At 34.6% G+C, this 16,623-nt stretch overlaps 2 protein-coding genes across 9 annotated transcripts; both read right to left on the reverse strand.

Moving 5' to 3' along the window:
* Positions 1-418: 418 nt before the first annotated feature.
* Positions 419-9,087, reverse strand: LOC123203719 (phosphatidate phosphatase PAH2-like). 8 transcript variants are annotated; one of them, XM_044620174.1, is made up of 13 exons: positions 7,652-9,082; positions 6,810-7,405; positions 5,770-6,601; positions 4,846-5,201; positions 4,647-4,720; positions 3,444-3,528; positions 3,066-3,155; positions 2,864-2,936; positions 2,430-2,473; positions 1,788-1,916; positions 1,563-1,676; positions 1,008-1,146; positions 419-649 (listed from the first exon to the last, which is right to left on the reverse strand). In XM_044620174.1, exons 1-12 carry the CDS (start codon positions 8,307-8,309, stop codon positions 1,090-1,092), a joined length of 3,108 nt encoding a protein of 1,035 aa, XP_044476109.1. In that variant the 5' UTR covers positions 8,310-9,082; the 3' UTR covers positions 419-649; positions 1,008-1,089. The 8 variants fall into 8 exon arrangements, with proteins under 8 accessions (XP_044476109.1, XP_044476103.1, XP_044476104.1 ...); XM_044620168.1 differs by having other exon boundaries at positions 6,810-9,083; XM_044620169.1 differs by having other exon boundaries at positions 3,066-3,152; positions 6,810-9,082.
* A 3,198-nt stretch (positions 9,088-12,285) lies between these two features.
* Positions 12,286-13,514, reverse strand: LOC123203721 (BRI1 kinase inhibitor 1-like). The gene has a single exon (XM_044620177.1). It carries the CDS (start codon positions 13,277-13,279, stop codon positions 12,380-12,382), a length of 900 nt encoding a protein of 299 aa, XP_044476112.1. The 5' UTR covers positions 13,280-13,514; the 3' UTR covers positions 12,286-12,379.
* Between the last annotated feature and the right edge of the window lie 3,109 nt (positions 13,515-16,623).

Raw genomic sequence — 16,623 nt, forward strand, 5'->3', positions numbered from 1 at the left:
CTCCCCAATGTCATCTGAGAGTCTCTTGTTGTCATCGTGGCTAAAATCGATGAATCCTACGACATCCCCCTTGAGTGTTGGATGAATCAAAAAATGATCACCCTTTCTTCTACTTCGGCCACCGACAAAAGATAGGTGAGAAAGACCAACTCTAACCCTAGGAAAGAAAATGTAATAAATTTTTAGTTTTTTTAAATATTTTTATTAATTAACAATTTTACTTTTGACAATAACTACAAAAATTAATAGATGGATAAATGTTTGAGTTTTTTAATGTTGATGAATAAAAACTTGGGAAAATACTAATCTTTAAGTGGGTATAAGTCCTTTGGCTGTCTAAATTCCATAATAAATCAGATAACACGGGAGGATTAGCAACCTTGTAGAGAGTAACCATGGAGAATCACTTGAGTGTAATAAATTTTGATTTGTCTCTAAAGAAAAATATTCTGCACTGTACATTAATGTTTTTCCAAGATTCTTTAAACACTCAAAACTGTTACGAAGGCTGAGAAGATAATAGAACACAGCCTACACCTGTAAATGTAACTGATTTTGAAGCATGACCTTCGGCCTATAAATCAGCCAGTGCAGCAGAGCCAAGAATTGCTGTGGAGCTCCTGCCATCATCTCGGCCACAATTTTAGCCCTGTAATTTCCCACAGAAAAATAATTATACAAAAAAAATTAACAAAGTACAAGCTTTAGTTTTGTAGCAGAAGGTTTATAGGCTGAAGACAAAATGCCTAATGAAAGCCTCTACTACAATTGAATTCCCAAACTGGTCCTGGAACTGAAAAACATGACTAGGTTTGGACACTATTTCCCATTTTATTCATGAGAAAGTTCTTCACAAAATTATCTATTTTAAATTTTAATCTTCTAGGGAAGAGCTATGTTAGTAGCTTCAAGCATGGAAATGTCGATAAACTGATTGACCTTCACATGACAACCTAAAATTTCCGTCTTCAGTTTTGGATGAAGATGGCTTTGCTAAAAGAAGATACCTGAAAAGTTCAAGAACCAGCACGGGGGACAACTATACATCCTGGTTTCCAGAGTCCAGCAACACCTTACTAGCTGACATCTTCAAGCATTGATTTGTGGTGGAGATAGTTTCCAGAAATTCCATGAATTAAAATCCTCCTGCAACCGATAAAAATAGGAAGAAGAGCACAAAAATTAAGCATTCCACAAATAATCAACTAGACCTGACATGACACTCGAGTTCAGATAAGTTGTATGAGAATGGGATGTGAAAAAGTGTCTCAAGCTGACATTAGATCAGGAATGAGTACAACCATACGTGAAGGATATATGATTTAGCATGTATAGCCAAAAAATGTGATTACCTTCTCACAATACATATATAAAGAATAGTCAGCTCAGTTTTTCTTGCTCACCAATCTTTAGGTTGTCCAACAAAAATTTCTAGAAGCTTTAAGGAACTAAAACAGCATCCAGTGAACTAAAATAGATCTCTGACTTGGGCATAAACCTTAAGTTCTTTAAAGACAATACCTGAGTTATTACAAGCTTAGAATTGAGAATCGGAAACAAACCCGCTCAGATGTAGTAGTAGTAGTAGTAGTAGTATCAGGAAAAATGTCATCAACAATAGCATGAAGCGAACTATATGATTTTGTGCGAACATGCCGGCTTACAGCAACCTCGCCCTGCAAAATGTGAACCATCAGAAAGAAAGTTTGGAATGACAACATGTAGGTATCTAAGGGCCGCAGTGTATAATACTTTGCTGTCTTTTAAGCATGGAAGCTTTGAATTACCTTTGGGTTAATAATAAAGATTTTTCCTTTAGGGATTCCAACCTTAAGGTAGCTGATTTCATCGGTATCTCTGTTCCCAAAACCAGCATAGAATGGATTGTGATCAGAAGGAAACAATGCTCTGATATCCTGGAAAGCACAGAAAAAAATTGAAAGACGCATCATTTAGAAACTACTCAATTACATACAAGATTGTAGTAGTAAGCCGTCACTTAAACTTGCCTAGACACAGGGAAGGACAGCTAATAGTGACATTAATTTCTCCTTCTGCAAATATCTAAATCAAAATATAGGCAAGACGTCACAAAATATATGGTACTTACAAGGACAATGTCAAGATCAGACTCAGGATACGTATCAGTTAATACTACTTGAAACATGTTATGACATATATGATTTAACAATAGACTGGGTTTATATTGTAAAATGGAAAGGAACCAACACAGCACAGTGAATTTATTTCAAATCTCAAACAGAATACAAGGGATTTAGTTGGTTTAGATTGTGTCTTGCAATTAACCAAAGAAATCTACTGTAAGCAGAAACTTGGTCGAATGAACACTCTCATAACAGCATATATAAGAGTGGCGACTTTTTACACAATGAATATGAACAAACTGATGTAAGACCAAGGGAACTAACCTCTAAGCATGCGATCTTGAATTCATGAGGAGCCCGTCTTATAACTGAAAAGAAAATATGACACTTCAGTCCTCATGTTATGATTTAACAAGGAATTTTGAGAATAAAAATCAAATTAATGAGTTTAGCCATGAATTTAAGCCAACCATCCTTCTGTATTAACTTAAACATCAAATGATTCTTGAGATTTCAAATCATGCACCAATAAAATCAGATATGTTAAAAGAATCGGATTTTAAGTTTTTTTTAACACAAGAGTAACTTCCTCAGTTCATTCAACAACAAATAAATGAAAATATTTGTGTGAATAAATCAACCAAAAGGATGAATGAAATACAAGAAAATTAAATAGAAATTGTTCTAATTATCGAGGAAGTTCTGCAGAATCCAACATAGAAGAAATTTAAAAAAAAAAAGCACAAAATGTCAGTTACCCTCTCGAAATAGAGATGGAAAAACCCCATCAGGTGATATAACAACGGGCCCATCAGGTAAACCCTTCCCATCCTGGATATATAATGAAAATAAATTTGTTATATTAGAAAAAAATAAATATATAAAAATAACTTCAAATCCTTGATTTCTTCTTTCATAAAATCGAATATGAGAACTACGCAACAATTGTGTATATTTTACCTGCTTCAGGCTGAATAAGAACTGTCTAGTAATATGGGATTGCGAGATTGCACGCGCACTAAGGAAAAGTAGTTGATACCCATTTTCCTGCTAAACATGTAGTCCATTTAAGATATCCTGATGTTGTCCCTAAGCATGATTCACAGTGCAAGGATGTGGAACTTGTGGTGCTCTAAAAACCCCAACAAGAGAATGAGACATAAGGCATTTCCTAGCTGATAAAATGAATTGAATGAATGCAAATGGCTAAAACTAAGGCTTGAGATATTGCAACCATTAATTTTGGTGATTCGCAACTACCAGTTTTCTTCATGTGCAGTGAAGAGTGACTAACTACAGAGTGCTAATAATCATTGAGAAGCTGAATATATAACATACCTTAATAGCTGAAAATAAATGTGTAACGCCTGTTTGTGACCAATCGATCCCGACCATAGGCATGAACTGACCTAGAACATCTGATCTGCAATGAAAATATGAACAGATATCTAGATCAATCAGGAGAATGAATAAGCCTTAGCTAAGCAAGTCTTAAAGAAAAGAATAGGTCACAATGAAAACCAATTGCAATAATCACTGGAAGCAAAAAGGAGTTATGTGATGCAAGATGACTCCAGTACCTACTGAAATCTGCAAGTTTGCAATTCAGGTCTGAATAAGTTCAAATAGTACTGGATCTATGGACTAGCTAATGCTAAAACCAGGTACACTATGAGCAAAAAAGTTATAAGAAGCTGTGGAAAAAAATCACCTATATGAAACTTCTAAACAACATCAATGTCCAACACATTGATAGTTAGAAATCCAAATCAGGATAATTTTTTCATGGGCTATGAAATTACTTCCGGTTTTAGATCAGTCAAGAGTTTTACTTGTCTGGTTTTAAGAACATCATAGCATGCAACCAAAACATGCCATCATTATTCACCACTTCATCTCACCCAGTAGACTGAATTCATTTACATTTTTTCCTATAAGGGAGTAATGCTAGAGCTTGACCAATAACACTCCTCTTCAACTCCCTAAAAATGGAAGCCTGTCTCAAACCAAGACTTGCTGTACTGCCATCAGGCATTAAAATTTGAGCTCGGTAGCATATTCGGGTTTTCTTGGGATATATTTCATATCTATTGCTTTTACAGTAGAATAATTAAGGTTTTCCCAGGATATATTTCATATATATTTCTTTTAGAGTGGAGTAATTACTTGTGGATATATGCAGCATACATATTTTAAAGAAATTAGTTTCTGCCATTTTCTCCTCGCCTGACAACTGGCTGGACCTTTAATGGTGTATTATCCACCCCACCAGATGATTCACATCTCAAGTGAAGTAAATCTGTTGCTCATCTTTTGAAAGGGGAACAGGTAGCACTCAGCAACAAAGGCCATGATAATTAGTTTCCGATTTTTTTAGGTTACTAATCTGTACAACTATAAATTTAGCTGTAAATACTGCTAAGCAATCTCCTATTGGTTAAAATAATAACAACATGAAGTAAAATATGAACCTAAGTTGTAGTCCTTTTCATTAAGTGAGAAACAAAACTATTTTGCTTTGTGAAAAATAAAAATAATTACTTTGTAATCGTTCCATCCACATCTGAAATTACTATACGAGCGTTCCATTTCCACAAATAAATTCTGGCATCAACCTGTAGAGTAATGCATTTTAAGGTAGGCACCAAATTAAAGAATGAAAAAAAGAAAACAATAAGTAGAGAAAAAATTCAGCTCAAAATTGTTATGCACCAGTAAACAAGGAAAATGAAAAAAGGACCTGTTGCTTCCCTAGCATTGCTGTGGAGAATGTAAAAGTGACAGTGTTCTTCCCTTCCTTCAGATTCAGAGATGCTAGCTGCTTGGAAGTTGGAGTGATTGCCCTAACCATCTTCTTTTCCATCTTAGGTTTGCACACATCATTAGTTTCATTCATGCCATTAATGCTCTCTGAAGTGACTGCAGCATCAGAACTTTTAGAAACCGCAGCATCAGAACCTTTAGTAACGGCAGCATCAGAACTTTTAGCATCAGTTTGAGCTGGTTGTGTAGCCTTCCTGGTTTTTGATCCTCTACGAGAAAAAGGCCAAAGGCTCCAGCTTCTACGAGGGGAAACAATGGTTTCTGAACGATCCCCTGCAAGAGATTTCTCAATTTTGTCAACTGGTATCATGCCTGTTGGCTCAAAAATTTCTTTAATTCCAAATGCAACCATCCCCAAGACAAATGGAGCAGCCACATCCCACGGGAAGTAATGGCCACCAATCCTGATAACAAATCTATCATTCTGTAAAACAGCAGGACCTAGAGAAGTAAATTTCTCTATATCCAGTTTTCAGCATCAAATGCATGAAAAACTGCGTTAGCACTCATTCCTTCATAACAAGTGTTTGAAAAGACATACTCAGCATAAAGCACAATGCATTTGACTTTCTAGATATTTTCAGAAAAAAACTTGCAAACCAGAAACAAATGAAATTATTTCATTTTGTTGTAAGGAGCAACTACAGGAACTCTACACACCTATAGCAAAGACTCACTATCATAGGGAGGCAATAAAAAGAACTTAACTATACTCTGGTGAATATTATAATTGAAATTTAAAAGTAAATGGAACAATTTCATCTCAGTGCACAAGCCAAATGCAAAGAAAATTACAATATGAGAATGGAAAAAAATTGAATGCATCTTGAAGTTCTCTTACCAACTGTAGGACTGGAAAGAACTCTTTTGAGCTCTTGACTATTGTCAACATTAGGCTGTTCTTTGTCAGCATCTGACTCTGTGCAGCTAGAATCAATCTCATTGAGTAATGTCCAGTTCAAGGGTTCGGAATCTAAATCCAATGAATGCCTAACAGGAAAATGAGAATCATCTGCACTTAAGTCAATAGTAGGAGACCACATATTTGGCAATGATTCTGCCAGAAACCCAACTTCTTCAACAGCCTTATGACCTCCAGGAACACTAATGGGACTTGACATTACTCTTGGAGATTTATCCAATGAGCTTTCAAGGTCATTCAATGGGTTGTATTGAGCAAACACGTCTGAAGAACAACAAGAGTAACCATTTGCATTAACTAACCCATTGACTGCTTGAATTCCTTCACCACAATAGGCTAGATGATTATCTTTCTTTAAAGAAGCCACAGAACTTGAATCAATGCACTGAACCTCACTGACTTTGAATTCATCAAAATCACTGAATAGGAATTGTTCTTCCTCCAAACTCTCAACATCACTTCCTGCTTTATCCATGACAATGCCACTATAATTTCTTTTGGAATCACCAATACATAATGACTGATGAACATCATCTTTAATATTTAGCCCATCTTGAACCTCAGAACTGACATTTAGAGTGGTGCAAATGTTCTGTGAGTCCACTTCTATGGTTGAACGAAGGGCTGGTTCAACACAGACCACGCTGGGATAAGATTCTGGCATTACTATCGGGTTTGCAGTATCCATGTCAGAAACCTCTGCCAATTCTTTCTCCTGATCAATATGCTTTCCTTGCTGGACATCAGTATCCTGATAAGAGCTGCTAACAACTCAGTCACAAAAAAAGTGAGAAGGATTGGACTACCTATTTTTCACCCCTTCCCCCCACCTACAATTATATGCATCATCTCAAGAATTATTGAGTTACTGAATAAGTATAAAATCACTATACTTTCACATACATTAAATTGTAATTTTCTTTTGGAACTAATAGTAAAGATCATGGTATAGAATTTACCTTCGATAGTATCTCAGTTGTCACATGTACAGTATCAATATGAACACAGACTTCCCCACATCCTCCACTGGTAAGGTAGAGTGTTTCTTGAGCCTGATTATTTGAATTATCCAATCCAATTATTGATCTCTCTGATGCTTCACAGTATTCAGAGGATTGAACTCTGTCTGATTCACTCCCCTCAGAAATTCTACAACCTGGATTAATAGTATCCTCTACATCACAAGCATGTTCTTCATCAGACAGTTCTCGATGACATTCTTCAAGCTTATATTCAATTAGTGAATCAGGGAAAACATGGTCAGCATTTCCTATGCCAAAATTGTCGGTTGTTTTTGATATTTCAGATACTATTAAACAGTTTGCTTCCACAGTATTTTCACCCACTAAGGAAGTTTCAACAACTTGTTCCACGGTGTCTATACATGATATTTCTATGCCAGTTTTAACAGTAGAAGTCTCCAGGTTCTCAGAGCTAGATAACGGACATCCATCTATTTGCCCAATTAAGGAAGCTGATTCCCTCTCTGAGACAGAATCATCAGTCCTATTCTTCCCATCATCATACACAGATGATTCCACCAGGATTTCATCATCTTTTAAACAATTTGCTTCCACAGTATCTTCACCCAATAAGGAAGCTTCAACAACTTGTTCCACGGTGTCTATACATGACATTTCTTTGCTAGTTTTAACAGTAAAAGTCTCCAGGTTCTCAGAGCTAGAGAAAGGACATCCATCCATTTGCTCAATTAAGGAAACTGTTTCTCTGTCTGATACAAAATCGACAGTCGTATTCTTCCGGTCATCATTCACAGATGATTCCACCAGGATTTTATCATCTTTTACCTCTAAATGTTCAAGCACCTTATCATCCAAAACGGCAGCAGAAAACTGGGTAGAATTATCTTTCCTCGAGTCATCAGAGGCCAGATTGCTAGACCACTTCACCTCCAACAGATCAGCCGCAATTTCAGCACATTCCAATGAACTTAACCTTGACATGTTAGCATCACCTTCTCCCTCCTTGTGACCATTATCCTTCATTGACTTTCGTTCATAAACAAACCCGAGCAACTCTGCCCGGTGAGAACCAGAACTCACCACAACCTTCTTATTACTAGCATCACTCTGGTTAATGAAGTCGATGCTATTACTATTAGATTGCCCATCTGTCACATCACTAGAAGATGAAGCATATAGTACAGATTCTCCTTCTTCAACATCTCCCTCCTTGAGAAAGTAAGCTTCTCCTCTATGATCAAGATACATGTGGAAATCAGCTTCAATTCCATTAACGTTAATACTAACAATCTTCTCTTTTGTCTTCAAAACCCCCTGAAATTTTCCAAACCTGACATACCATGGCGATGATTTGGAGCTCCCATCTGGTTGTTCCACCACTATTATATCCACAGCTCCACCAAATGGATGAAAGGACCCAGACACCGTGTACACGCCCCGCGTGATATAGCTTCCTATTCTTCCCACCGCATACATCCTCTTATTTACCAATTTCTCAACCACGCCTTTTAAAACAATCTCAATAATTAATTATTCGATCATAATCTAAATTGAACAACCTGAGCGACCCATCAGTTCGATGACGCTTTATTATTTCCACTAATATCATCCAGATCATAAAAAACACAAAATCAGAGCATTATCAACGAACCCAGTTGATCACAGCTCACAATAATAACACCAAAAAAAAAATGGTGACAAAATTCCCTCACAGTATGAACAAAATTAATGACTGTTGGATTTGTTAAGCTGTTAGATATTCAGAAGGTTAATCAAAGACCAAACCCAGCTCAAAAGACACACTCTTTTATCCAAGGACAACCCAAACGAGGAAACAAACTCAATTAAAAATCAATCGCTAACTGCTACGAACGTGCCAAAATAACATCATTAAATTCCAGGAGATAAAAAACATCGCATTTTAATTTTCTTTTACTATAGAACAAATAAAACAACAAAAACTACTGTCAAGATATGTAAAACAAAAAAGAGGCAATAACTAAAATTTAAAAAAAAAAAAATGTCATGATGAAAGAAAGAATAAACTTCAGCGGAGATGGAGGCAATGGCGACAACAGTTAAGCTTAGCCAGGCGATCTCGATCTCGAAAGAGAAAATTTTGGTGGTTTCTTGGAAATGAATAATAATAGATTTTGCATGACGAAGAGGTGACGCGTCAGCAGAGGAGAGAACGTAAATAACTAAATATAAGACGTTACGTGAAGAAGGTGAGCCAGAGCCCAGAAGAGGTCCTTGGTAGTGCCAGGTTTCAAGCCAGACTTTATTATCTGGTTGTGGCTGGGACCAAGCCAAACTGCTAGTAAGGTCTGCGTGAAAAATGGCCAAAGGAGTTACTTCCACCAAGTTTTGATGCATTCTTAATCACACCTACAAGATTTAAAAACTAAAAATCCTACCCATAAGTGATTCCTATTAAAAATTTCTATTAGAAATAAAGGTAAAATCATCATTTTATTATTTTTAATCATATTAAAAAACATAAATTTATTATTTTTTTCTAAGTTTTAATAACTAACAATTTTATTTCGTCTCAAATTTTTTAACTTTTAGAAGTCGTAATTTTTTCTTAAATCTAAGGTTTTTTTTTTCATCTTTTCAACTATCATCTGTGATACTAATGATAATGATCTCTCCTCTTTATCCTAAAACATGGTCAGTGCAACAAAACACAATGATCTCTTTTCTTCAAATTTTTTCGTCTTGACAAAGAGACGAAAAGATCTAAAGAAGGGAGGTCATCGTACATCAACTAATATTTTAAAATAAAGAGATAAGGTTGTTAACTCCAAAAACTGTAGTCAAAGGAGGAAAAAAAAAACCTTCAATTTTAGAGGAAGAGGAATATAACTTTTTGAAGTTAGAAAATTTTAGAATAATTTTTAAAACTTTAAGGAAAAATATAACGAATTTTATATTTTTTTAATATTATTAATAAAATTATAATTTTATTTATATTTTTAATAAAAAAATTTAAAATTTTAATTTTTTAAGTTCTATGGATATTACTACATCTACACTTACATAAAATTTCTTTTGGCCTGTTGAAAATCTATAACAGCAGGTTTCAGCTTCTCCAGGCCAGGCCCAAGCCCGCCCTTCACTGCAGCTTTATTACACCAATGTTAATTAGTTTCAATATTTAATTTCAACTTTAAAAGGTAGATTTCAGATGTACGGACAAAACTGAAGTCAAATTGGGTTTAAACTTGTCTAAACTCGAGTTTGACATAGCTTAAGAATTGAGTTTGTTTTATAGATGTTCAAATTTAATTTGTTTGAATTTAATTTGATATTAAAATAATATTATTTTGATATATATTTATCTAAATAATATTATTTTAATTAATTTATATCAAATTTTTTAAAATCACAAATTTTATAAGTTGAATATATTTAAAATTTGAACTCAGTTTAAAAATGTTGAACTTTCAAACTTAATCTATAACTCAAATAAATTTAGTTTGAATTCAACTGTTTTTTATATTTTTTGGGCATGAAACCAGTCCAGCGGAGCAAAGGCCCACTAGTCTTGTTGGCTTCATAGTTTAGGCACAGTGGATCTTCACCAAGCCCAAACAGCATGTGGCAGCAGGAATTGGAAGGCCAACAACAAAGAGAGTTTCACTTTCACAAATCACAATGGCGTTCTTCTTGCATCCAAATGATGGAAGGGTTAAAGAACTCGAAACTCGTTGAAGAAGCGGCCATTGGATATTTGGGATTGGGATCTTCTCAGCGAAAAATAAAAAGATATTGAGGTTTTAGACATAAAAGTCCATTCTTTTGCGCTCATGCTGCTGTTTGCCGCTTCTGATTAACCTCTCTAATCAACAGGAAAGCAGTTAGTTCTCCAAATTGCATGGAGCAGAACAGACTTCTAATTTAATGTGGGAGCACGATATACTGTCTACACTTTCAAGTTTCAGATAATCATGAGACTTCTTCCTTGAGCCCAGCAGCCATCTTCCTTTTTGTGGGGCTTCATGGCTTGATGGAAAAAAAAAGGCCTGTTACTCTTGATTGGTAGGCAGTCCCAATACTGCTGCATCACTTAAATTTATAATTAACTCTGCGCACGCATATATTGGCACAAAACAAAATCCTGTTGGTCTTCTTGTTCTCATTGGAGAGCTTTTAGTCATGGTGCCCTTTTTCCCTTTTTAATTTATAGCTTTTGTATGGTGGTTCATGTGGGTGGGGCTGTAAATTGACAACGGATGGTGGATTCAATTATCATATAATAAATATGTCCTCAAAAAGCACAAAAGTTGTTCAGTCTATTGCCCAAATCATTCCAGTTTATCATCATGATCCTCATCATTTTCCTAATTTTAACAGAAACATATGATATGAAATACAACAGGAGTAGCCCTTTGCATTATTGTTATCATCCTTCTAATTGTTTTACTTCATACATTTCCATTTTTCAGCGTCACCCACCATCATGAACAATCATATAAATTTTTTTTTTCTTCTGGGGATTGTAAACTATGGTAGTTGCTCCTTTAGGATTACTCTATAATTGGTTTGTGATGTTTCTGAAATTGCAGGCTTAATTATAGATAGTTTACATGGATAGATATGTTAATCTATAGTTGTCTGGGAGGTATTGATACCTGGTACAAAGTACCTGAATCCCGTGAGGGAGGACTTGCTGGCATATTAATTTTTTAAGCTGTGTAGGCCATCAACAAGAAGCAGAAAAGACATTTGAACCATAATTAGGTCGATGAACAAGCTGGATTGTTGCTAATTGGATTATGTTAAATCAATAAGCTTGCTGTGTTTGCGCATTCTGCATGGCTTTCTGAGCTAGAATGATTAGGGAGACATCATAGCAACATAATCAAATTACTTGTACCTTTTGCTAGAAACCCTTTTATATGTAATATCTCTAAACAAATTTTATATCACTAAAACGCAAAAAAAAAAATTATAAATAGTTTTGCAGTCATTTTGTGTATCCTTTTAAGAAATAGTGAGACAAATTCTAATAAATTGAGTCTTATAAAATGATTAATATAACATCTTTAATCAAATCTCAAATAAATAAAATACGAGAAATAAGATTAACTAAAAAGCTTGTGAACTTACGAAATACTAAAACGTTTTTCAGCCAACAAAACTTTAATGATAAAATCATACATTTTCGTAAAGGGTTGATCTATCAAACAAAAAATGTTAGGCAAGGTAGAGATTTGAATTTTGAAAGGCAGCAAACAAATTGACTCGTTAACCAAAAACAAATGTGAATTTCCTCTAAAGCACAAGTAATTGTTTTTTATGGGGAGTATCAAGGATTCCATCAGAAAAATGTACAGAAATTGAATATTTTATATTTCAAAAATCAAAGTTTTAATTGAGCATGCACCAAGCCCATCACGGTATGCCCTGCACTCGTGAATGCCAAGAAAGCACAAGTACTATCATCTCTTGTCGATTGGAAACTAATTAATTAATTTAGTTACGTTCTCATATACACCATGATATACAAAAGTATAATATGGAAATTGAAAAATCCAAACTTAACATTTGAGTTTGTCTTCCACAGCAATGGAGTTTTTGCAATGAGCAATTGCAGCTTGAATTGCAGCTTGTAACTCTTCCATGGTGCTGTCACTTGTTGAAGAAGGTAGAGTAGTTGTTGCAACAAGTAGGCCACTGTTTGTAGGAGAAGTTCTGATAGATGCTGGTGCCGAAAATTCTCTTCTTCCTCTCAACTCTTGTTTATTTCTGAAACTTAAATTACCTGAAAAGGAACAAGGCTGGCTGTGGAAATGGAGATTTTCTCTCCTTCCTTTGAAAAATAACAGTGGCCTAACCATCCTCGCATACCTCTTTAGCACATTACTCACGTCAAATCTCATCTTCTTCTTCTGCTTCTCCTTATCTTCTCCTTCTCTATAAATACCCTTTCGCCATTTGGCGAAACCGAATAATGAGAATGGCTTACTGGACTTGGTTCTGCCTTTGCTCTCTTTATCACTGGATTGATGACTACAGTTGATGCTGTTATTGCAGTTTCTATTGCTGTTGTTTGTGCTGCAACTTTTATCATTTTTTTGATCATCTATCAAGTCTCTGATGGGGAGGGTGAAGCTGTCCAATGAGTTGGTGGAAGAGCGAGGAGAAACAGGAAGATGAGACAGGAGATGAAGAGGAAGCAAATGCCCATGAAAGAAAATGTCATCTGCAGGTGACAAGTCTATTGCAATTGAAGGTGGGGTTTTTGTTTTATCAGGGATTGGTGCAGAAGAAGAGTGAAGAGAAATTGTGAAGGAGAATTCATGAGAAGGAGATGAAGAAGCTGAAGGTGGGGAAGCAGATGGTTTTGTTGCCAAGCCTTCTTGTATTAGCTGCTTGGCTTCTTCATGTTTGTTGTCAAAAGCTTTCTCCTTGATGGATTGATGCTGATTGGTGTCCATAGTTGAAAAGATTTTGCAGAAAGGAAAGGAAAGAAAGACCAACTAATAAGATCTGATTCAGTATCTAGACGTCTCTCACTCACTTTTGTGTTTGCAAAATTTTGGCTTTGCTTTTGGAGAGACAGAAAGAGAGGGGATAAGATTAGGAAGCAGTGGAGAAAGAAAGAGAGAGAGAGAAGAAAGAACAGAGGCCCTTGTCAATCAGCTCTTGGACTTGAAATGTCTTCTGCAGAGACATATTTTTGCTTTTTTTTTTTTTTAAACAAAAAGTTTTATTCAAATCGATTTATCCCAAAAGTTGAATCAATTATATATTAAATAAATAAAATTTTAAATTTAATAATCGATTTTGTAATTATTATATTAAATAAATTAAAATTTTAATAATGAAATATCTTCAAAGAAATTTGTCACTCAAGATACTCTAGGTATTTTTTGCATTACTCTTATGCAGAGAAGGGGTGAGGTGGGCATGGCACTGTAAGGTGGATAATGTATTTAGCCGTATGTGTGTCAAAAGATTGGTGGGTCCTTGTCAAATCCAACAGCAATTAAAGTGGTGATTAGGGAAATGAAATGAGATCACAAAGATCCAAGTTTTGCCCACAAAAGGTTGCCCTTGCTGGATGGCCAAAGGAAATTTTATTTTGGGTAGCTGTCTTTACATGCGAGCTGTTTTGGCAAATTTTTTAATCTGAGTTTAATTCGATTTTAAAATAATCTAAATCTTTTTACTCAAACTTGATTCGAATTCAAATAAATGAATTAAAACCAATTGTCAAACTTAGACTAGGTGAGTCCGGATGCAACTTACCTTTAGCAAGGCAGACTACATCAATGGCTAAAAGAATTGAAATGACTCTGTGTCGCCATACGTCAATGAAATAAGACATAAACAAGCCAAAATTTTTTATGAACCTAAAATGACCACGACTTACAAGGAAGTAGAAAACCACCAAATTACGAGTCGTTTTCTGTTTCATTTTCATATTATCTTTAAATGTTTTTTAAGGCAAATGCAGGTTTAGTACTGTGTTTTCGACGTTAATGGGACGCTCGAGGAACAAAAGAAAGCAAAAAATGAACGAAAACAGGCATAATTTTGAATGACCAATCATTTTCTTGTGATGAAACGAGTGGAAATATATGCATACATTGGCAATTCACAGTGACTCAGAGAAAGAAGCAAAATCTAATAAATGAATATGCGGTTCCACAAGAGTACAGTCGAGTAATACAGACACTTTACCATCAAAAGGGACCACAGTGGCGTGTTATGAGGAAGGCAGCATGGGTGCCTTGAATTGAGCTGAGCCAAATGAACGTAAGAAAAGAAAACTAATAAAACAATAAGCACCTGTATCTAATTAAATACTCATACAATGTTAAGAGTAGATTTGAACCGAATTTGTTCAAGTTTGAGTTTAAGTTTGACTCGAATAAATCTGAAAAGAGTTAAACTAAAACGAGCTCGAGCTTCAAAATTTAACATTTTCAAGCTCAAGCTTTAAGGTGTTTAACTAGTCAAGCTCTCACGAGCTAAAAATTTGAATATAAAACAACATTATTTGGATCAAAATAAATTAAAGTGATATCATTTTAATAACGAGCTAGTTAAAAGCTCAATTCAAGCTAAAACTCGATTCAAGCATAAACACGAGCTCATTTGAAGTAAGCTCAAGCCCGCCGTAGCTCGAATCCAACCTCATAAAATGTATTATCATAAGAATGAATTATTTTAAATTAAGATAAGGTAATATTCAATCATATGATAAAATATTACTATTTGGAGGATTTGATTAGAGACAAAAAAAAATTTTAATAATCTATTTTTTATCACTTACATTATTTTGTTTAATTTATAAATAATAAAATATTTCAATAATCTTATATTATCAATAGTGATGTGAAAAGTAATATAAATGATAATTTTATTACCACTTCCGCTATTTAAAAATTACCTACATAACCTTCATTTTATTATAATAATATATTTATTTATTAATTTTTTAAAATAAAAATACTTTCATTTTCAATTAATATAACAAATAATATAAAAATATTTTAGAATAATTATATTTAAACGTATCTAAATAAAACACATGTACTTGTATTTATTTATTAACTCTAATTAAATATAATAATTATATATATTTATTAATTTTTTATTAAATTTTATTAAATATAATAATAATAATTTATATTTAAATAATTTATTTTTATGATAATTTTTAATTTTAATAATAAAATATTATTTAAACTAAACACCACCTTCATAAGCATATGGCATGGCTCCAAAAGAACTGTGAATGTGGTGTAAAGAAAATGGAGGGAGTGATTGAGAAAGGAAGACAAAACAATATTCACAGGTAGGTTAGACAGTAGACCCATACACACGTGCACCAAGTGGTCCATGTTGATGTATAGAGAGAATTTTGTCTGTAGATTGATTTAGTCAAGGTCAACATCTCAATCATGGATGCATTATTTAGGTGGACCGACTCATCTTTACCACTAAATAATTCTAATTTTCCTTCTCTGAAGTCTGAAGATAAGAAAAAATAAAATAAAACAAAAATCTCTCACTCAAGCCCATATGGGTACCTTCCTCTTTTCTACTTTTCCCCACGGCCACTCAATTTCTTATTCCTTTCTACTAAAGTCACCACACAATTTGAAGAAAACACCAACAATATAAAACGTGGTATCGAACAAAATCTATTCAGTCTCTTTATACTCCCAATTAGACACAGCCGTAGGCCATGCCAAGCCGACCCATTCCCTTGACATGTCTACTTCCAATGCAGTCTTATATTACTCAATTAAATTACAGTTGGGTTGTCTATCCCTTAATGATTTGCTTATGCAGTGGCTAGCAAGGAAAAAAGTTAAATAGCCTCACCTGCATTCTGCCAAAAGAGGTAGGCTTCTCATAATCATAATGTTTAATTCAAACTTACCAGGTTTAGATGCCTCCTGATCCTGAAGAAGAAGAACAGAACATAGAAAGGTGAGATAACACTTCAAAAGAGTTGCTTGAGAATCAATCAAGCGGTTCACATGAATTAGTCAACAAATCACCAACTAAGCAGTGTCTCCTTCATGCACCCACCACTGATGGTCCCAATCATCAACATGTGATTCATGAACAACACCACATCCGTGCTCTACGACTCAACCACTGGACCACGCCAACTCAAAACTAAGACAGATTCGGATCACAAGGAATCAATTCAGAAAGGAGAGAAACACATCATGAGCTGCATCTACTCATCTGCCTTGGCAAAGTCAGATCACTTGAAAGCTGGTCAAATGATTCAAACAAATATTTTTTAACAAAAACC

Source organism: Mangifera indica, chromosome 19 (genome assembly GCF_011075055.1).
Source record: "Mangifera indica cultivar Alphonso chromosome 19, CATAS_Mindica_2.1, whole genome shotgun sequence".
In the NCBI taxonomy this organism is placed as follows: Eukaryota; Viridiplantae; Streptophyta; class Magnoliopsida; order Sapindales; family Anacardiaceae; genus Mangifera; species Mangifera indica.

What these genes read in the sequence shown, in the direction of transcription:
- LOC123203721 (XM_044620177.1), bottom strand. Translation starts at nt 13,279, where the DNA reads ATGGACACCAATCAGCATCAATCCATCAAGGAGAAAGCTTTTGACAAC.
- LOC123203719 (XM_044620168.1), bottom strand. Translation starts at nt 8,309, where the DNA reads ATGTATGCGGTGGGAAGAATAGGAAGCTATATCACGCGGGGCGTGTAC. An exon ending in ATTTATTTTCAGCTATTAAG is followed by an intron (nt 3,156 to 3,443) that starts GTATGTTATATA and finishes CTACATGTTTAG; the next exon opens with CAGGAAAATGGGTATCAACT. An exon ending in TCTTTATTATTAACCCAAAG is followed by an intron (nt 1,677 to 1,787) that starts GTAATTCAAAGC and finishes CACATTTTGCAG; the next exon opens with GGCGAGGTTGCTGTAAGCCG.